The 22,465-nt window shown below is 37.1% G+C and overlaps 2 protein-coding genes across 2 annotated transcripts; both read left to right on the top strand.

Moving 5' to 3' along the window:
- Positions 1-16,649: 16,649 nt before the first annotated feature.
- On the top strand, positions 16,650-16,943 carry HRG_11826 (uncharacterized protein; the record flags this gene model as incomplete). Its single annotated transcript, XM_044870296.1, has 1 exon — positions 16,650-16,943. The coding sequence occupies one exon, from the start codon at positions 16,650-16,652 to the stop codon at positions 16,941-16,943; it is 294 nt and encodes a 97-aa protein (XP_044714592.1).
- Positions 16,944-20,973: 4,030 nt separating this feature from the next.
- HRG_11825 (polyprotein) lies at positions 20,974-21,747 on the top strand (the record flags this gene model as incomplete). The annotated part of the gene is made up of 1 exon (XM_044870295.1): positions 20,974-21,747. One exon carries the CDS (start codon positions 20,974-20,976, stop codon positions 21,745-21,747), a length of 774 nt encoding a protein of 257 aa, XP_044714591.1.
- Positions 21,748-22,465: the final 718 nt, after the last annotated feature.

Raw genomic sequence — 22,465 nt, 5'->3', positions numbered from 1 at the left:
ACTTATAGCGAAAGGATAGCTCCTAGAAATTAACGAAAATAGGAACTACTAGTAATAATAGCTAAATATAATATTTAAAGTATAACCTAATAACTTAATATACTAAAAGATCCTAAAATAGATAAAAGAATATAAAGTACTAAACGGATATAATATAGAATATTTAGAAGTTCTAATATATAAAAATAAAATCTAAATACTACTAGAATTACGAGATAAAGTTATATAAGATATATATAAATATCTAATATATAGATACTAAGGAATCTAAAGAATAATAAAACGGATTAAACGATAATATAACTTCCTATAGCTTAAGGAAGTAGTACGATAAGTTATTAAAGAATACGAACTTTATATATAAAGTAAAGCTAAACGATATAAACTATATAGAGAATTATAACCGCTATTAGTACTAGAGAAACTATAGGATTTAATAGCTTTTAACTATATTATAAAGCTATTACTATCGAAAGAACCTATAACTAATATTAAGTACGATAGTATATTCGTTATTACTAATAGACTAATAAAGTATAGGTATTTTTTACTATATAAAGAAGTAAGTAATATAGAAGAGCTAGTATATATATTCCTACGAATAATTATTAGTAATTATAGACTACTAAATAAGATTATCTTTAATAAAGGAAGTATATTTATAGCTAAGTTTTAGTAAGCTCTTATAGTATAATTCAGGACGAAATATAAGCTTAGTATAGCTTATTACTTATAAATAGATAGATAAATAGAACGACTTAACTAAACGCTTAAATAATATTTACGATACTATATTAGCTATAAATAAAACGATTAAGTTAAATAGCTACTAATAGCGTAACTAGCTTATAATAGCTTAGTTATAAAAATAACTAAGCTCTTACTAGTATATACTAATTATAGATATAACCTAGAAGTATTTAAGGTTAATTAATAAGGACTATAAGTAGAACGAGCGATACTATAAGTAGATTAGCTATAAAAATTATATAAAGAAATATAATAAGAACTTTAATTTATTAGAGAATAAATATCTACTTACTATAATCGGAAAGGATTATAGGGACTAATCTTTTAAGAGGGAGATATAGTCTACCTTATACGATAAAATATTAAAATAAAATAACTAAGTAATAAATTAGATTTTAAGAAACTTAGACCGTTTAAGGTTAAGGAAACTATTTTAAAAGTTAACTATAAACTTTCGCTACTAATAATAATATAGATATACCTAATATTTTATATCTTATTATTAGAACTAGCGCTATAAAACGCTAAACTATAGGAAAAAATCGAAGTTAATAATAATTAAGAATATAAAGTAGAATAAATACTAAATATAAGAAAATAAGGTTAGTAATAAGAATACCTTATTAAGTAAAAGGGATATAGACTAGAGGAAAATACCTAGGAACTACTTAAGCACTTAACTTACTATAGCTCTCTACTTTAATAATTTTACTAGAAGGTTTAGGAGGGATTAAAGGACTAAGATCTATAAACTCCTTACTAATACTAAATAAAGACTAATTTACCTTATTAAGAACGCCTAACGATTATAAGTTATTTACTACCTAATACTTATACGTATTAAGCGTAGGTAAAACGCTATCCTTAGTATTTACTTCTTAGATACTACGACGAAATAACTTAGAACTCTTTTCCTTTATATAATTCTAAATCTTCTAGATATAAGCTAAACGATTAATAGTAATAGATATTTACGACTAAAGATTCGTAAGCTATACCTAAAGCTCTAATAAGGCTTCCTTAGCTTCCTCCTCTTTAGAATATAGCCTATACTACTCCGCTAATAATTTAGTTACTAAAAGAAATACGTTAGCTACTACGTATAGAAAGAATTAAAAGATACCTATAAAAAGAGGCTACTAAAACACTATTATAATAGGGACGACTACTAGTAATATAATTATTATAGCGTAAAGAATTTTCGGCTATCTAATAATTTATCTTCTTTACCTTAAAGTATTAAGTGCACGGTATATTAGTAGGATCTCTACTTAAGTCGATATATTTAGTAAGAGTAGCGCGCTTAGAGGCTTTTTAGGAATAATTTTTTAGTATATAACTAGATATACTATTAGTAGTATATCCTAAAAGGATAAAGAGATAAGGAACGATATACTTATTTTAACGGGGACGAGGGCATATACCTAAAGCACGCGTAGTACGTAGCAAAGGATTAGTAGAGTAATTAACTACGTAATTATCTAATTACTTAGTCTATATATAGCTCTATAGGCTTTAGGTTATAAATACGAGTCTTAGAGATTTCTTTACTCTATACCTCTTCGTTTCTACTAGAGTCGCGTAACTAGCAGCATCTACTTTAAAGGGGAAAAATAAAAATTTAAATTAACTATAATTAAGGATTATACCTAATTAGATAATCGAGGTCTTTATAACGCCTTTAAGTATACTTAGAAGAAAGTTAGGGGGGGGGGGGTGCTAGGGGTCTTATCCCTTTAACGGGCTAATGTCTATAGGGGTATAATCTTACCCGTTAAACTCCTTCCTAGCGACTTTCCGACCTAAGATACTAACGGAAAGGGCGCGATAATAACGGGCAAGGCTCTCTTCCTAAGCACGTAAGTAAGCAAATAAACCGTCGACAGAACTTTTCTCCTTTACTATAATCCTTTCTCTTTACGTCCTTTATTCCTCCCTTTACCTACGAGCTACTCGTTTAGCTCTTTCCTATCTTTACTCGCGCACTTCCTTCTTTAAATAATTATCTACTGCCCCCTATATACGCTTCTAAGTATTCGCGCTTATTATTCCTAGGGGCGTTAGGGAAATAAAGTAGTTAGCGTCTTTACTGGTCTATAGCTTTAGGTACGGCTAGATTAAATAAGCTATAGAGTCTTATAGGCTAATCGTTATCGCGTTACTAGTAGTCCTACGTAAATATATAGAATTATAGTCGTTAATATCCTAGCGGTGGTTCTAATATATTCCTAGGTTTTTAACTCCTTCGACCTAGGAGGGTTTAAAGCCTAGTATAAACCTTATAGGGACTATAGCCGGAGAAGCTATTACTATACTTCGTTTCTAGGGAGTAACGGGGCGTGCTATAGGCGTTACTAGAGTCTTCGGCCTTAGGGTAATTAACCGAGCGCCTAGTAATTTCGGGGTCCTAGGGCGAGTAGGCAGCTAGGCTATCTGCCTTTCTTCCCTACTAGCTCCTTATCGGGTTATCGGCGGGGGAGCGGTTACGAGTCTTTCGCTCCTTCGTACGTTTAGAGGAGCCGTTAGCAGCGGGCGAGGAGTAGGCCTAATTAGCTATATATTAAAGGGGGAGAATAAAGGCGTCGTTTCTACGTAGATAAAGGGACTAGTAAGGGCGCTTAGCTCTCTCCTTTATAGGCTCTAGGGCGGGGATCCTATCTCGAGGTCACTTAGGGAAAGGCTACTTAGTTTAGATAAGGAGCTCGATTTAGTTAACGCTTAAGGTAACGAAGGACTAGGTCTATTCTCGATTCCTATCGGCGTAATTAAATAGTTAAGGGTCTTTTTAGGGAGAAGTTTCGTAAAGAAACCGCGCGTAGCTTAAGTAATCGGGTTAGGTTGCCCTATAAGGGCAGCTAGCGTAGATAGCTCCTTTCTCGCTTTCCTCGCTATATAAGCTAGTTCTACGTCTCTTTAGAGCGGTAGTTTCTATCTAGTAGGCCTATCTAAGAGGTTAACTACCTCTAGGACTTCCTAGAGGTCTTATTCTTCCTAGTCTCCTAAGATAATACGGTTATATCGGTAAATCCGCTCGCTCCTAGGAATCCTTATAAGAAAGACTCCGCTAAAAGTCGTTAGACCTTAATTAGATAGTATCCTTTATAATCGTCTAACCCCGCTATTAAACTACTAGGAAACTCTACCGCCCTATAATATCGCTTACGTATAATTAAGCTCGTTCGCCGCGACGGCTTAGATTCTATATATTAGCCTATTAACGTAGCCTTTTATACTTATCCTCTTATCTAGCTTAAAGAAATACTAGTCTCGGTATAAGATCTCGTCTATCTATAAGGCTTCTTATATTACTCCGTACCTTTACTCTAAAATTACTTTAACTTTTAAGTATCGCTATTTAATTATCTTAAGGCATAGCCCGACTATGCCTCTAACCTAGTATTAGATTATTATTAAGGCTAAGTAGCCGTATTCCTACCCTTCTTACTAAGTAGTATAAGGGACTAGTATATAGGTAAAGTTATAAGGAACTTAGAGGATATAAAGAAACTACCGCTATACTTATAGGAACGTATAGAGTCTAGCGTATCGTCCCTCTTTCTAAGCATTAAAAACGACTAAGTTTCCTTCTCTATAGTCCTAAAGGAACGCCCCCTAATAGAGTCCCCCTTCGTTTATACCTACTAAAAAGTTAATAACTCTAGTTATATACCTTCGTTTATACGTAAAGTAACTAAGGTCGAAGGTAGGAGCGGTAAACTTAATTAAATACTCCTTATTATTTAAGCATTCATAGTACTTCTTATATCTATCTTCTATATCTTCGATAGGTTCCCCTTAGTAGTCGGTATAAACCGATAGCGGGTAAGGTAAGGGGTATACTACGTTCTTAATACCTCTTATTAAGATTTTAATTATCGCGCTAAGGCTAAAGCTCGTAGCCTATCGTTTATCGATAGCTTTACGGAGAAAGTTATATACGTCGACGATATACTCTTCCTAGCGGGCCTTATTCCTAGCGAATCCGTTTATCTTTTTAACGCCCTTATATATTATCCGAGCGTCTTTAAGGGTAATATCCCGCCGCTTAATAGGGCCCGTTAGTATCGGGTGCTAACGATCTCTATAGACGTACTAAGGAGGTTGCTTCTGCCTATAAACGTCTCGTCGGTCTTAGTCTATAAACCTTTCCTCGTCTTTAGCGTAGAAGCGCCCTTCGCTGCCTTTTACTTTAACTTCGCTATAGTAAGTAGGTAAAATAGAGCTCTTACTCCTAAATAGTAGTGCGCTAAAGAAGACAGCGGTATCCTTAGGGAGGTCTATAGCCGGGCCTAGGATGCTATTTAGGTTCGCCGCTATATCTTAGGAAAGGGTAGAGTAAGCGAAAGAGAGGGAGAAGCTAAGATTAAATAGTTAGGTAAGTAGTTTCGAGTTATAACGCTAAGAGGCTAAGAGGGTATATATATATATATAGGAGTTATATTAGTAAAGGGATCGTTATAAGTAGGAAGGCATTAGTATATATATATATATATATATATATAGAAAGAAGAAGAAGGAAGGAAGAAGGAGGGTATAGTAAGAGGAATAAATAGTTATTAAAGCGCGCGGTTATTAGTTGCTTTAGCCGGCCTCTATAGTAGTAAAGTCTCGGGCGTATTTAGCGGTTACGCCTAAATAGCTTCTTTTACTAGTTATCGATTAAGGAGCTATCTAATCCCTGCCCTTTTCTTTTCCTCTTTACTCTCTCTATTCCTCTTCTTCCTCTTCTCTCCTCTATCTTCTTTATTTCTCCGGACCGCTACCTTTTATCTTCTCCTTTTACGATTGCCTCTTCTTCCTTATTATATCTTATAAGACCGCTAAACTTAAAACTAAAGAGCTACTAGATATCGTTAACCTCTCTTTAACTGCTCTTTTACGACCTTCCCTCGTTACTACTACTCTTCTTACTTAGAATTATCGCACCGAGGTCTTTCCTCTTTATATAAAGTACTTTTAAGTAACGACTATCTAACTTATCTAATCTTACTTAGCTTATTCTAACTATCTTCTTTTATAGATCTATAGTTACTTTAAGACCTAGGTCTATAGTAGAAATAATATCGGTTACTAAGGGTTTCTAATTTACGTAGAAATCGCCTTTTAGTTATAGGTTCCGTTAAAAGCTCCCGATATCGTTAGGGTTAAAGCGCGCGGTCGATCCCCTCTCTCTTACTTTCTCGAGAGCACGCTAGGTCGGTATAATTAAATCGTCTTCTATGCCCTTTATTATAAACGTCGGCTAGTAACCTATATCCCTATAGAAATCGCTTATCCGCGTAGATACTTCTTTTCTTAGCTTAGTTTAGGGCGGTAAGAATACTCTTAAGTAGTCCTAATTGCTTTATATAGAACTCGTAATCCTTGCCTTTATTAAGGGTATATTCGAACTTATTAAATAACTATAACTTCTGCTTATAAGTACGTTATATTTCCTTTTTATAAGTATATCTCTCTTCTAGGCACTGCCGGCGGTTCTTACGCTAACTATATCTAGGATTCGACTAAGGCGCCCGTTTACGAATAGCGGCACTTCCTTAAATACTATAGGGCTACTTACGACCCTAATAGATTCGCTAACCGTATATATAGTTATAATTTCTATACCGACCTTAAGACTAATAAATTTTATAACGAGTATATTAATAATAAGACCGCCCCTCGTCTTCTTTATAATATCCCTAATCCCTTTAGTCCTACTAAGGATTTAGAGGAAGGGGAGGAAATTAACCTTACGCCCGTCTTACCTAAAAAGAGATTATATAGGTTTAACGAGCTCTCTCTTAAGTAATAATTAGATAGTCTTTAAGTTCGCTTTATAGTAGTCTATAATAGGTTTACCGGGAGTAGGTAGCCTTATTTAGTCGCTATCTTTAGCGGTAAAAGTTTTTCTCTTAAGGTAATACGCGTTTAATTTAGTAAGTCGAAAATATATTAAAATTTATCTTATAGGCGCGTTTATTTTCGCTATAGCGGGTCTCCCCCTCTATAATAAAGAATAGACGTCCCTATCTATAAAGTAAAAACTCCTATTTTTAAGGGAGGTAGGTAGTAAGAACATTCGTTTTCTTATTCTATTATTTAATTATATCTCTATTCGCCTTCTTTAAGGTAGTAGAAGGTAGGCTATTATTAAGGAAGGGTAGGAAGTATTATCTTTATCTACTTAGGGAGCCTTAGGTAGAAAATTTAAAACGATAAGGTAGTAAGTAGGGCACTTATAAATATCTTAGCTACTATAGTCGTCCTTCGATTAGATAGTTAAACGGTATCCTAGTTATTAGTTAGGTTCTAGCGTACTTCTTACGATAGTTATAGATTTTTATCTTTACCGCCTTTTCCTCCCTAGCTCCTTTTTACCTCCTCCTTTTCTCGTTAGATTAGCGTCTTTAAGGCTCTAGCATAGAGATCCTTTTTTACTTTACTAAGTTATAGCAGCTAAACCTCGATCGTATACCTTAGGCCTTTCTTAGGTATCTATAGTCGCTCTTCTTCCTCTTCCTAGCTTTAATCCTTCTAAGGTTCGTTAAGAAGTTATTGCGACCGTAGTACTATTTAATCTAAGGCTTCTCTACTTAGTAGGAGTAGTAAATTATCTACTTTATCTATTATTTCTTCCTTCCTCCTCTTATTAAGAGTAATCTTATCCTAGAGTAACTAGTCGTCCTTAATAGAGCACTACTAACCTTCCTTATCCTTCTTAAACTTTTTTAGATACTCTCCTAGGATTATCTTATTAAGTATAATTCTATCTAGAGTCTTAATCCTATACGCCCTAGACTACTCCGAGCGCGATACTACTTAAAAGGGACCGTTCTACCTTATCTAATACTTAGCTTACCTCCCTAGATTATTTAATCGTCTTATATTAAATAGTAAGATAAGGTCTCTAAGTTATAGGCTTTTTTTCCTTATTATATACTTATTAGCTTTATCCGTCCTCTCTATGAATCGATTCCGATATCTTATTACTCTTTTCTTAGCTTCTTCTATATCTTTCTCTTTCCTTTTTAAAACTCGTACTTATACTTTAAATAATTCTTCTTTTATCTTTACTTTATCTTAGTCGATTAATCGCTAAGTCGGGTATTCTACCTTAAAAGGTAGTACTAGTTCCTATTTATATAATAGGTAGAAAGCTAATATTCCGTAAGACTCTTTAACTACTATTTAGTCTATAAGGATTACCTAGTTAAGGTATTTAATCTACTTACCCTTTTTCTTTACTATTTTTATAAGCGCTATTATTAACCTCTAGTACCCTTATTCTACTACCGCGTTTGCCTTTAAATTATATACCGAAGTTTAGATAACTTTAACGCCTATATCCTCTAAGATATACTTAAAGTCTTTCTTTATTTCGGGCCCTCTATCGATTATAGCGTATAATATTACGCTATACTTATAAATAATAAAGAGTATAAATTTAGTTATAGCTCCCGCGGTAATTTCTTTAACTAGGGTTACTTCTACCTATCTAATAAGGTCGTCTTATACTTCTATAAGGTACGAATACCTATAATTAGATAGTATATACTAGCTATTAAAGTAAATCTTACTTATAGGGTAGCTAGGCGCGGTCGCGGTTATAACTTCCTAGGGTCTCTTAGTCGTAAAGTATTAGTATTCTTTATAGAAAGAGATTACGCTGTAAATATCGTTCTAAAGGCTAGCCTACTAATACCTATCTTTTACGAACGTATATATAACTTATCGTCCTTTATGCCCTATTTACGCGTAGTACTTTACGATAATCCTTTTCCGTTCTTTTAGGTTATCTATAACTAGTATAGGTCCCCTTTCTTCCTTCCTAAGGAGTCGCTAAAGCTTTTAATCTTTAACGTAGAAACTTAGACTCTTTAGATATAGCTTCCTATAGTCTTATTTAGAAAGGCCCTCTAGCTATTTTAACGTTTAAAGGAAGTTCGTAATCATCCTCGATTCCTTTAAGTAGTCCCCTTATAGCTTAGTCCCTTATACTACGTTTAAGTAGAAGTCTATAAATTCTTTAATATCGCTTTCTATTTCCCTATTTAATATATTAAAAGGTCCTTTAGGCTTTCTTAAGAGTCCTTCGGCTACGCTATTCTTCTTACCTTCGACGTATTATATAGTAAAGTTAAAGAGGAAAATATAGCTTATTTAGCGAGTTACTATAGCTCTAGGGACGTCTTTAAGGGCACCTTTTAGTTAATTAACTAGGACCTATACGTTAGTTTCTAGGATAAAATATACGCCGTATAGGTATATTCTTAGTCTCCTAAGCGCACTTAATATAGCCCTATACTCCCTCTTTATCGCATTGTATTTAGTTTCTATTAATAACTACGTTCTACTTTTAAACCTTATAGGGCGCCTCTTTCCGTCGACGATTTATATTAAGACTGCCCCCTAGCTAAGCAAAATAGCATTATATATTAGAATAATATCTCTTCTTCCTAGGCCGACGTCGAGGGATACTAAAAAGACTAGATTAGTAATAGCTTCCTTAAGGGCAGCTATCGCTTTTACTTATTCGTCTCCCTATTCCTAATAGACTTCTTTCTTTAGTAGGTCTATAAGGGGTTTTACTAAGATAGCGAACTATTTAATCTAGATTCGATAGTATCCTATAATACTAAGGAAAGCTCTAATATATATTATATTAAGGTATCTTATCTATTCCTTAATTTTAATAACTTTAGCTTCTATAGGGCACCTTTTATTTATTCTATAGATATAACCGATAACTTCGGTCGCTTACTAGTAGAATTTCGATTTAGCCCCCGTAATCGTATAACTAAAGAGTTCGACGTTAACTAGGACTTTATCGAGGTTAATAAGGTATTCGAAGATAAATCTCCTTACTCCTAGCGCTACCTCTTTATTATTATATATTATATCGGGCCCCTTAATACCTATATTATCGAGGAAATTCCTATAGATATTCGGTATAAGGTCTTATAGGATTCTTTATATTATCCTTATAAATTAGCCGACTAAGTTTATAGCCCCTTAAAGGAGTATATATATACGTAAGAGGCTAATAGGTATCGCGAATATCGTTAAGTTACGGCTTTTAATATTAAGAGGGATCTAATTATAGCCTAAAAAAAGGTCTAGGAGGGAAAGGATCTTATATATCGAGAAGTAGTCGCTAAACTCGTCTATATTTAGTAGTAGGTTCGTATCTCTTATTATAATAGTATTTATATATATAGCGGAATTAATTAGGCGTAGTCCTCTATCTTTCTTTACTACTAGGAAAAAGGGGTTCCTATAAGGCCTATGCCCTTCTTTAAGGACTCTTATTTTTAGTTTAATTTTAAGGATATCGATAACTTTCTACTCTATTGCTTTTAGGATCGGGATTAAGGCTACTTACTATACTTTATATTCTATTATCTTAATAACCTATAGTAGGGCTATAGCTAGGTCGACTCTACCTCTTTCTATAAAGTCCTAGGATAACGCTACTTCCCTATTAAATAGAATACTATCGAAGATCCGGATTCTTACCTCTATAAGAAAGCCCTTAAATTATTCGTAGATTACTTTAAGTCTTTCTTACGTTAGCCGCTTTCCTTTCTATATACTTAAGAATTTTCCTATTAAGTGTTCTAAGTAGGGTCTAGGCTATATCTTATCTTTAACGGTATTCTATTTAGTCTTCTTTTAGTTAGGGTCCCCTTCTAGCGTCGAGCCGTCTAATAGAGTATCGTTAATAAGGTTAATCTTATCTGCTTTTCTTTTAAAGAGAGTATTAACTCTTAGATTATATAATCTAATAGGTCGTTTCCTCCCTATCTTAACTTTAACTTTCTAGATCTTTCGGAACTTCTTTCTAGCTTTAATAATGTTTTTCTTAAATTCTCTTATAGCCTCTATAACTATAACTTTAATAATCTCTTCTACTATCTTAGATCTAATAGCTAGAATCGCCTTATCTCCTTTATCTATAATTAATTACTATCGTACTAGTACTATTAAGGGCTCGTTTACGCTAGCGTAGGCTAGGTTAGGGACTTAGTTAGCACCCCCTCTATAACTAAGGATCTTACCTCCCGGCAAGAGAATCTTAGCCGTCTAGGTATCCGTAAGGGTTTCTCTCCGTAATTATTAGGTAGCTCCTAAGTTATCTTCTTTAACTTTTATTACTAAAGCCTAAAAAAAATTTCTTAGGAGCTAGGTAGCTATTTCCTATATAGCCTCCTTAAGCTTTAGTCTTTCGTATATATCTTTATTAACTATTAAGGTCGTAGCCTAAAAGGATTTTACTATATCGACCTCGTCTAGAAGCTCCTATCTAATAGCTCCTACCGCTAGTATAACTACCCGGATAGTACCGATCTAATATTTAACCTATATATCCCCGTTCCTTAAGGAATAATTAAATAATATATACGCGGCTCTAATAAATAGCATGCTTAGGATAAAGGGGACTAAGACTCTATCTAGCGTAATATAAAGATAGATTAGTATCTAGGCCGTTCCTAGATAGAGATTAGTCTCTACCTCCCTAACTATATCTATAGGGGACCCGGTATACGCCGTTATTAATACTCTTATTAGTAGGATTTTAAGCCTATATACGTTTACGTATCTTTTAGTAATAAGGTTTCCTTTAAACCCGGTATCGATTAAGGCGCTTAAAACTTTATCTTTCTAGCTACCGAGCTATACTTAAATACGGGGTAGGTCTTATATATACTTAAGCGAGCGGAAAGGTATAAGGACCGTATTTATACGTATTATAGGAATCGCTATAAGGTCCTCTAGAGTTATCTCCTAGTATCTTATCGAGAGTACTACTTCCTATATAATAAATTTATCTTTCTCCGGTCTTATTACCTCTAGAGTTTATTAATTAAATAGTCCTTAGGCTAGTTACGTTACGCTAATTATATTAGTTATAAACCTAACTTCCTTTAGTGCTTATTAAACTTCGAGGCACTTATAATCCGATTCTTTATAAGTAGGGTAAGTAAGCTTAATCGGTTCGACTTAGTATTCTTCGTCCTATTCTTCGACTTATACTAAAGCTACCGCGAGTTTTCCTTATAGATATTCGAGGAGGAGTAAACTACTCTCTATATTATTTTCGGCTACTTTTATAACCGTTATCGTAGCTCTATAGGGTCTTATATTGCTCTCTACTTTCTCTAGGGTCTAGAATTTAGTGTTTTCTATACCTTAGGCTATATCTACGTATCTCGTACTAAGTCTCTCGCCTAGTTAGGGAATAAAGTCGATTAGGTAATTTAAAGGGATTAGGATTCTTTTATATATAATTTCTCCGACGATTTTATCTATAAGTCTATCGAACTTCTTATTTAGATCTACTCTATATCTATAGTATATAGGGATAATCTTTAGGCTAGTTTTTACTATTCTCGTTATCTCGATTTCCTCTACGTTCTCTTCGACTCTTTATCTTTTCCCCTTATAGGCATTAATCCCTATTATAGTCGTATAGATTATCTAATTATATATATCGCTTTATTATATATTGTCTATAATTATAATAACCGATATCCTTCCTACTTCTTTTCTTATATCGCTTACTTCTAAATTCCTTAGCTTCTACTTATATAGGCTTCCGTATCTCTAGAACTAGTCTAGGAAATTAGATTCTCTTTTACTAGTAGCTTAATTCGGGTAAGATAGTATAACTATAGCTTTAACCTATTTTATAAGTAGTAATATAAAGGAGTCTAGCTATGTATCTACCTAGTATACGATAAGCCTTCGAATATATATACCTATTTAAGAAAACCTATTAGTAAGCACCGGGGGAATTACGCTTCCGTTATCTTTTCTTCTAAGGTAAAGAGTCCTATTTACTACTTTATATATTATAAATCCGATCTTATAGTCCTAAGAGTATACCTCGCACTTATCGGGGTAGTATCTTTCTTTACTATAATAAAAGTATCTCCTAGGCCGGTTAAAAGCATTAACCTAAAGCTACGTATATTAATTAGATAAGTAGTAAAATCTAATAGTATTTACGCTACCTCCTCGTCTACGACTTAAAGAGTAGCCTCTACTACTAATACGTCTTTATTCCCTATTAAGCTAGTTAAATATCTACTCTTACTAGCGAGTAAGGTTAATCTTTATATCTTTAAAGGCTTTTATTAGGTCTAAGATCTCTTTTATAGGCTATTTAGGTTTCTTATCTATTTTCTTTAGCTCTTTAGGAAGTTTTTCTTCGCCCTTATTAGATTTAGCTTCCTCTATTACTTTATTAATTTCCCTAAAGAGCTAGTCTTTCTTTAGGTTCTTAAGCTTCTAATTATAGACTTTAGATACTATATCTCGTCGCTTAACGTCCTAGCGAGATACTAAATAATTATTAATTATATAGATAAGGCTTTTATATAGGAGTTTTAAGATAACTTCGGATATCTTCCCGTTTCTCTCTATAACGTTAATAATAAGCTCCTTCGGTATTATATAGTAGATAAAGTATAACTAGACTATAGATTCTTCCTAGCCGTCGGGTTATGCCTTACGCTATAAGTATAAGTAGAGACTAAGCTATTCTATAACTTCCGTAATAGTCTTAGGCTTTTTAGTATTATAATAGTCTAAGCGGTCGTTAGTAGTTTCTAGTTATTTAATATTATATATATAGTAGTATTAGAGGAGTCTCTTCTTCGCTTCTTCCTAAGTAAGTCTATCCATAAGAATTTTAATAGTAGGGGCTTATATAGAGGAGATATAGACTTCGAGCTAGTCTATTTTATCCTTGTCGTAGATATAGTTAACGCGTATCTCCCGTTTAAACTTCTTAAGGAATTTAGTTACGTTTTTACCGTTAAATTTTCCGATAGGTAAGAGTCGTAGTTAGCGGAGTCTTCCTACGAGGTTATCTTAGCTTTTAGCGAGTATATCCCTAAGTTTATTAGCAATCTTATTAATATCTACCTTAATTTTCTTTATATCGCTAGTAGTAGGATTAGATAATCCTTCTTAACGGCTAGTGTTTCTAGATATAGTATGCCCGTAGATTACGTAGTTACGAAATTTAGAGTTAGAGTTTTCGGAGTTAAAGGATATCTTATTATAACTATCTTATTACTTACTTTCTTATCTATTAGCGGGAGGTAGACGTTCTTTATAAGCTACCGCGTAGAGGAGAGCTAAGGTTAAGGTTATTAAGGTATCCCTCGTTAGTACCTATATTAGTATTATTAGTATATATATAAGTAAGAGGTCTCGGTAGGGTTCTAGAACGGTCTAGATTACGCTATCGTCGTTATTTATATCTTTTAAAGTATTATATAAGGATCGTGGTTTCTTAACTAAGTCGCTAGTATTAGGGGTTATAAGGCTAATAATAAGAGCTTAGGGTTTTTTAGTATTAGCTTATTACTTTTCCTTTACTACTAGCGAAGGCATTATCTAATTATTTATTTCCCGGTAAGTCTATCGCCTTATTAGGTCCCTAACTCTAGCTATTAAGGTAGTTGCTACTTTAATTATTAAATCCCTAGATTTTATTTTTTCTAAATAGTACCGTCGTCCTCTAGGTATTCTCGGCTTCGTAAAGCTACTCGTCGCCGTATAAATAGAACGGAATAACGAGTTTACGCCCTAGAGACTAGTTTTAACGGGGACGAGGGTATATACCTAAAGCACGCGTAGCACGTAGTAAAGGATTAGTAGAGCAATTAACTACGTAATTATCTAATTACTTAGTCTATATATAGCTCTATAGGCTTTAGGTTATAAATACGAGTCTTAGAGATTTCTTTACTCTATGCCTCTTCGTTTCTACTAGAGTCGCGTAACTAGCGGCATCTGCTTTAAAGGGGAAAAACAAAAATTTAAATTAACTATAATTAAGGATTATACCTAATTAGATAATCGAGGTCTTTATAACGCCTTTAAGTATACTTAGAAGAAAGTTAGAGGGGGGGGGGGTGCTAGGGGTCTTATCCCTCTAACGGGCTAATGTCTATAGGGGTGTAATCTTACCCGTTAAATTATATATAACGCGATAAAGGTATATTTATATATAGCGGCGAAGGTAGCTATAGTAGGTCTTAAAGATAAGACTAAAAAGAGGGGAGATATTATATTACGACTATAGCTACTAGGCCGCTAACGGTCGACTGCGTTAAGTATATAATACGGTCTAATAGATAAATAGTTAGTATAACTATCTAATAGATATAGGATTAAGGGGATCGTAGAGATCTAAGTAATCTAAGATTAACGAGATTACTACGCTCTATACGATCTAACGTTAGGGATTATAGCTAGGCCTATAATCTAAGGATAGTCTCTATAGGTATATATAGCTACCTACTTTTACTTCTTTAGATAGATAGCTCTCTAGCTTTTAATATAGATCTTTATTACGATTTATCTTTAATTCTAATTACCTAGTTATAGTCTATAGTCTATAACCTCTAACTTATTATTAACGTAATATACTTATTATTGCTTAGACCACGCCCTATTATATCTACTAATATAAACCCCTCGATAGGTTTATCCCTTAGGAATAATACCGGTTATTATAAATATTATCTTTAGCTATTATTACTAATAGTTCCTATTTTTATTAATTTCTAAGAGCTATCCTTTTACTATAAGTGCTTTTATATTATAGTTACTTTATTAACTAAGGGTATTTACTCGACCGTTTTCTATTCCTTTTTTATAGATTATTTTATAGTTAAATTCTAATAAGTATTTAGCTTATTAAATCTATCGTCCGTTTAACTATTATATTATTATAAAGTATAAGATATTCTTATAATCTATATAAACCTTAACTTTATATTTACTTTTAAGAAGGTAGTATTAAAATTCCTTAAAAGCTTAAATAATTATAAGGAACTCTTTATTATAGATAAGGTAATTAAGTTCTATACTATATAGCTTTTTCGAGTAAAATATAATTAGTTATAGTCTTCTTTTATTATTTTTTTTATTTAATTTATACTCTTAAAGTAAAGTCTAATATATTAGTTTTAAGTTTAATTTATCGTTTTAGATCGACGGTAATTAAAACTAGTTCTTATATAATCGTAGTCTTAATATAATTAAAAGCTTTATTAGCTTTATTATCCTATATAAATTCTTTTTCCTTCTTTATTAAGTTATATAGTAGTACTATAATCTTTTTAAAATCTTTAATAAATTATTAGTAGTAATTTATAAATCCTAAGAAACTTTATATATCCTTAACGTTCTTTAATATTAGCTATTCTTTAACTAAGTTAATCTTATCTTATTATATTTATATCTCTCTTAGTGTAGGAATGTATCTATCTAGTGGTGTGACCAACCATGGTTGGCACGTGACCCGTACGGTCACGTGTGCGGCTGAGGGCAGCGTGCCCCCTTTCTCCACGCTGGCCTCTGCCTCCTTAGATAGAGAATCAAGACGAATACAACATCACAGGTTAACCCTAGTACCGTCTCATTGCAGCAGCTGCCGCAGGTGCCTACCACACTGATCAGTGACCGGCCCACGCCCGTCACAGACAGCTAAGTAGAAGAGACAAATTCCTCAACCTTCGAAGGTGCTATAGTCCGCGTCACTTTACTGTGGCCCTGAGTAGCGCTCAGAAGAAGGTTATTTGTGCTAAGAACAAGGAATCTCCCGCTGGTTTGCCCAGCCGCGCGAGAGTCCTTCCAACTGTTGATTACGATCGCCCGCTAGTTTGCCTAGCCGTGAGCACCGGAATCGACAGGCGACCACATCGCAAACAACTAGTAAGAACGTTCGACCCTTGACGTTAAGTAGCAAGATCCCCGTCAGTTCAGTCTGGCCGCGAACGACCTACTTAGTACGCGACGCTCGACCTCCTATTAGCGACAACTCGTATACGAAGAGACCAATACGAACCCCACATCGTCTCATTCATTTGATCACGATAGCCCCGACCGCCCGAGCTATGTCCCCAGAAGCCCAGCTCGAAGAAATATGCGACCAGATGCAGGCACTAGACATCCAAGCATCCGCATTCCGACAAATTAATATCGACCTTTGGGACAACGATATCACACACGACGAAAAGGACAAGATCGCAGTAACGACATATGTGGCAAAGTTCATATTCATCGTTCAATCTGGCAGTGATCAAGGATACGACCTCCTTGGTTACTTCCAACAGCATTTTGAAGAATGGACCGAAGACACATGGGACCGCGCCCGAATGAATACAAGAGAGCCCTCAGGAAACTACTAAGGAAAAGAGGTATCTACACAGGTTCACAAAGGGGGAAATTCGCAACACAATTTCTCATATTACAAACTATCGAGAACCCACAAACCTGGCCAGAGCAGGAGTTTACGGAGATGGTGTTTGATGAGAGGACTGCTGCCTTCAGGAGGCAGACAGCATTACTAGGATCAAATGCTTCCACTAATCCCCATCCGTCTCAACCTCCTTCACCATCAGTTACGCCCTTAGCAGCACCTCATCAAGGTCTTAACGAACCACAACCTATTAAGACCCTAACGAGCCCTCCTAACGCACCTACTCCTGCTCCGACTATCCAAGATAAACCTGCTCCGACCTCTCTTACTATTCATCCGACTTCCTACCGCTTCCAGAACCCCGATCTCGTCCAACCCGTCACCAACCCCATCCCCGAACACTTATCCGGCCCTGCAACCTTTGGAGAATACATGAAACTCCCCCCGGATAACATCCCGAACGCTATCGTCGATAGCGACATCCAGCAGAAGTTTATGAAGACCTGGAACAAAGATCGGAACTACACAGGAGAGCCGTACGATCTCCTTGATGATAAGCTCCGCCTCTTCTTAAGCAACTGCTCTCATATCCAAGTGAAACCGTCACAATTTCACGCACTCTTTCCCCGGATCCTTGATGGAAGAGCCCAAAGATTCTATCTTGATAAGATCACATGGGCTACGACGTTCCGACAAGCGTATGATATCTTCAAACAACACTTTGACACGGAAGTCAACCATGTCCACTACCATACTGACTGGACAACAATAACCTTTAACTCCATCCGTGCCCAAGATGCTTCGAAGACCCCACGAAGTGCTTCAAACCCTCTTTGATAAGCTTCAGCTCTGCCAACGAGCCCTTGACCCCTTCTCCTGCGTACAACGTTTATAAAAGCATGCGGGGGAGCCCCCAACCCCCAATCCCCTTTTTAAAACCCCGCCGATAACGTCGAGCACCTTCTTGCAGATCTTCGTGCATCCGTTGAAACCCATCTTGCCCTCATAACAACTTCTCAATTTCCCCTTGACTTTGCTGGATCATTTGATCATAACGATCCACACCATCAGTACTACCTCGACCGTCGATACAATAACAACCGCTCTCGAGGTAGATACGGATATTCAGGTCAACGACCCAGCCGCGGATACAGACAAAGCTACAACCGTGGAAACTACCGGCCTCAAAGCCGTAGTAACTACAATCATAGCTACAGTAACCGAAACTGGACGAAGAAGTGTTTTGTTTGTGGACAAGAAGGCTGTTGGTCAACTAAACACTCTACGGATGAACGGCAAAAGGCCAAGGACCAACATATCACTCAATGTCACTTCATAGGTGTACAACTCACGGACATCGGAGGCTATATTCTAGACTACGAAGGTCATGAGATGAGCAGCTTTGATGACACTGAAGATACATGGGAAGAACATGACAATAGCACCAACGATCACCCGGAACAATGGCAAGCAAGCCAAATGCTCTGTCAACAGGCATTCAATCATTTGATCACAGGAGAAGACGTCTATCAGACGGATCAAACCGTTGTTCCAGCCTCGCAATTTATTATTGAAGATCGCTATTCAAGGGATAGATTCCAAGGTATCATGATCGACACAGGTGCAGCAACATTTTCCACAGCAGGATACTCTCAGTACATCGCCCTACAACGAGAAGACCCTTCTGTAGCTCTCGACAGCTCCACATCCGGCCAGGCCTCCATCAAATTCGGCAACAGCGACGCCATCCACTCCTCGGCACAGTCGCCCTTAACACACCCTCGGAAGGATCACGTTCCACGTCCTTCAAACCCCAACTCCTTTTGCTCTGCCTTGCTGATATGGACCGGCTTGGTATCTATTTCAACAACATCACAGATACCATCAATTGTACTAATCATTGTACTAATCGCCCTACAAGCATTCCAGTCGTACGCAAATGGGGACATCCCTGGTTCTTCCTTACGAAAGATGAAGAGTCCATCTCGTTTCTTACGGAAACAGAGATTCGTACACTTCACCGACGCTTTGGACACCCAGCAGTCCCTAGGCTCCATCACCTCTTGAAGCAAGCCGGGCACAGTGACGTCTCGATAGACACATTAGAGACTATCTCTAAGTTCTGTCACCACTGTCAAATGCACTCACAAGCCCCACGCCGCTTCAAGTTCACCCTTAACGATGATCAAGAGTTCAACTACGAAATCATCGTTGATGTGATGCACCTAGGAACACCACAACGCCCTGTTCTACACGTTGTGGACTCAGCTACTGCTTTCCAAGGAGCCAGATTTTTACCGTCAATGTCAGCTAAAGATACATGGGAGACCCTCCGGACCCTCTGGATCGACACGTATCTTGGACCTCCTGATACCCTCCGTCATGATGCAGGAACTAACTTTGCTTCTCTCGAATTCCGGAACGAAGCAAAGATTATGGGAATCAAATGCTCTCAAGTACCTGTTGAGACGCATTGGTCCATTGGAAAGATTGAACGCTATCACGCACCCTCCGACGCGCCTTTAACATCCTCCATGCTGAGATTGGCCACACCACTTCCGCCGAAACAGTCCTTCAAATGGCTGTTAAAGCAATCAATGATACGGCAGGACCTGACGGTCTTGTGCCTACGTTGCTTGTTTTCGGCGCATACCCTCGCGTATCTACAGACTCGCCCCTTCCGCTTCTACCCTCAAAAGATCGGAAGCTATGCAGAAAGCGATGAAAATGCTCCGCCAACTCTCGGCAGAAAGACGAGTTAAGGATGCCCTCCATGCACGCAACGGCCCGAGCACGACAGAAGTGCTATCCTCCCGCTGCAAAGTGAAGTTCGCGTTTGAGAGAGAAAGACGGTTGGCAAGGACCCTTCAAGATTGCATCGATTGATACCCATAACATCACCATTGACACAGTCAACGGCCCCAAGTCTTTCGATCGACCCTTGTACAACCGTATCTGCGTGATGATACCACTCTTTCCGACCCTACACACGACACAGACCCTCAGGCATTCGTTCAGATCTTAATGAACAACCGGCTCAAGACCCCGTTAAGACCCTAACGGACCTGCCTGCCCGACCCGAACCCCGCCCCCGCAGAGGACGCCCACCAGGATCAAAGAACAAGCCAAAGGATTTGATCATGATGGCCCAAGCCGTAGACCAGAGCTTCTTGACCCAAAAGGAGGAAGATGCACAAGCTCTTTCCTCAAGCTACGGTCTGATGGCATAATCACCTCTCCTGGTGACCCCTTCGAAGAATCCGATAACAAAGAGATTACTGACCTCGTTGGCCGCGGTGTATTCCAATTTGAACGATACGATCAAATGAGTCATGGAAACTATAGAATCTTTCGCTCTCGAATGGTTCGTGAAGTCAAAGGAATCAACACTAAGCCCTACGAAAAGTCTCGACTTGTTATTCAAGGACATAACGACTTTGAGAAGACCACCCTCCTGACGCAATCTCCGACAATTCAACGCGTTAGCCAGAGACTCATCCTCGCTATTGCCCCGGACTTCTTCAAAACTACGGCATAACCCTCTCCTCCGTGATATCACTCAGGCATACCCGCAATCCCAGACCAAGCTTTCCGGACCATTCTTACGTATTTGCCCACGGAACTACAAGGCAAATACCTAACGGAACAATTATTCGTGTTATTAAGCCCTGTACGGTATCGCAGAAGCCGGAGTCCATTGGTTCCGCACATATCAGCAGCATCACCTCGAAAAGCTGGATATGTCTACCTCCACCTATGACTCCTGCCTACTGATTTCGAATACTGGCCCTGACACGCTCGGTATTGTTGGAATGCAAACTGATGACACCCTCATCCTTGGAACGAACAACTTTTCTACCCGTGAAGAAGAAGAGCTACAAAGGCAGAATTTCGTTCCAAGCCCAAGACTGACATCACATACGGAACAACGGTTGACTTTAATGGTGCAAGACTGACGTTGCTGAATAATAACCCTTAAGAAAGGATCCTTTACTTCAACAGAAGGGACAAGCAGCTAAATGACCACCATTGACCCTAAAGCAATTGATCGTCACCAGCGCTACGTTGAGGAACGAGCGCGAGCCTCATACATTGCTTCAATTGCTCAACCGGAAGCTTCTTTCGATGTTTCAGTCGCCGCCCAAGTACAGACCCCTGAGGATAAAGATTACGCAATTTTGAACAAGCGACTGCAATGGCAAATGGATCACCAACTACGTGGCCTCACGTACAAACCAATTGATCTAGCTACTGCAAAGCTGATGGTTTTCACCGATGGTTCTTTCGCAAACAACAAGGACTTATCCTCCCAACTAGGATTCGTCATTGCCCTCGTTAACGAGACAAACCACAAAGAAAAACAGTTCGAGATTAGTGGTAACATCGTACACTGGAGTTCAACAAAGTGCAAACGTGTTACCCGTAGCGTCCTAGCATCAGAGATCTACGGTATGGCCAACGGATTCGACATAGGCATCTCCCTTGCGATGACTATGAAGATAATTACGGAACGACTCAACCTTCCTCCTATCCCTCTCATCGTCTGTACGGATTCGTACTCTCTACGAATGCCTAGTCAAGCTCGGTACGACGAAGGAAAACGATTGATGATTGATATCATGGCCCTTCGCCAGTCATACGAGAAGAGAGAGATAACAGATATTCGTTGGATCAACGGCGCAGACAACCCAGCAGATGCAATGACGAAAGCATCACCAAACCGAGCCCTGGAACGCTTCATCGATACCAATAGTCTGACAATTCGAGTCGAAGGATACGTACAACGTTCCTAACCGCTCCTTATACCTATGATCAAATGATTGCTCCTATCAGGAAGACCCTTCACTTCTTCCCAGATATCTACAGCTAAGAACAAGACGTCGGACCCACTTTTGGCAATAATGACACACGCCCTCACGGCACATTCCTTCACGGCCTTAACGCTACTATCCTTTAGACCTGTTCAAGGTGTTGCTGTGCTTCTCACAGCAAAAGAAGAGTTGCCTGTGTAGGAATGTATCTATCTAGTGGTGTGACCAACCATGGTTGGCACGTGACCCGTACGGTCACGTGTGCGGCTGAGGGCAGCGTGCCCCCTTTCTCCACGCTGGCCTCTGCCTCCTTAGATAGAGAATCAAGACGAATACAACATCACAGGTTAACCCTAGTACCGTCTCATTGCAGCAGCTGCCGCAGGTGCCTACCCACACTTAGTAAGATTATATATCTAAGGAAGTTTACTTCCTATATATAAAACTTACTTTTCTTTAGTTTAACTAGTAACTTTATATTTTAAAGTACGCGGAGTACCTTATAGACGTATTCTTTATATTTTTCTAAGGTATCTAAGAAGATTAGGATATTATCTAGGTATACTACTATAAAGATATCTAAGTATTTATATAGGATATTATTAATTATCTATTAAAAGGTAGCTAGTATATTTATAAGTTTAAATAGTATTACTAGATATTTAAATAGTCCGAATTTTATTTTAAAGCCTATATTTAT

The sequence above is a fragment of the Hirsutella rhossiliensis genome, assembly GCF_020360975.1.
Source record: "Hirsutella rhossiliensis strain HR02 chromosome Unknown scaffold00023, whole genome shotgun sequence".
Lineage (NCBI taxonomy): Eukaryota > Fungi > Ascomycota > Sordariomycetes > Hypocreales > Ophiocordycipitaceae > Hirsutella > Hirsutella rhossiliensis.
Note: the sequence above shows the minus strand (reverse complement) of the source record. Positions and strands in the feature narration are given on the sequence as shown.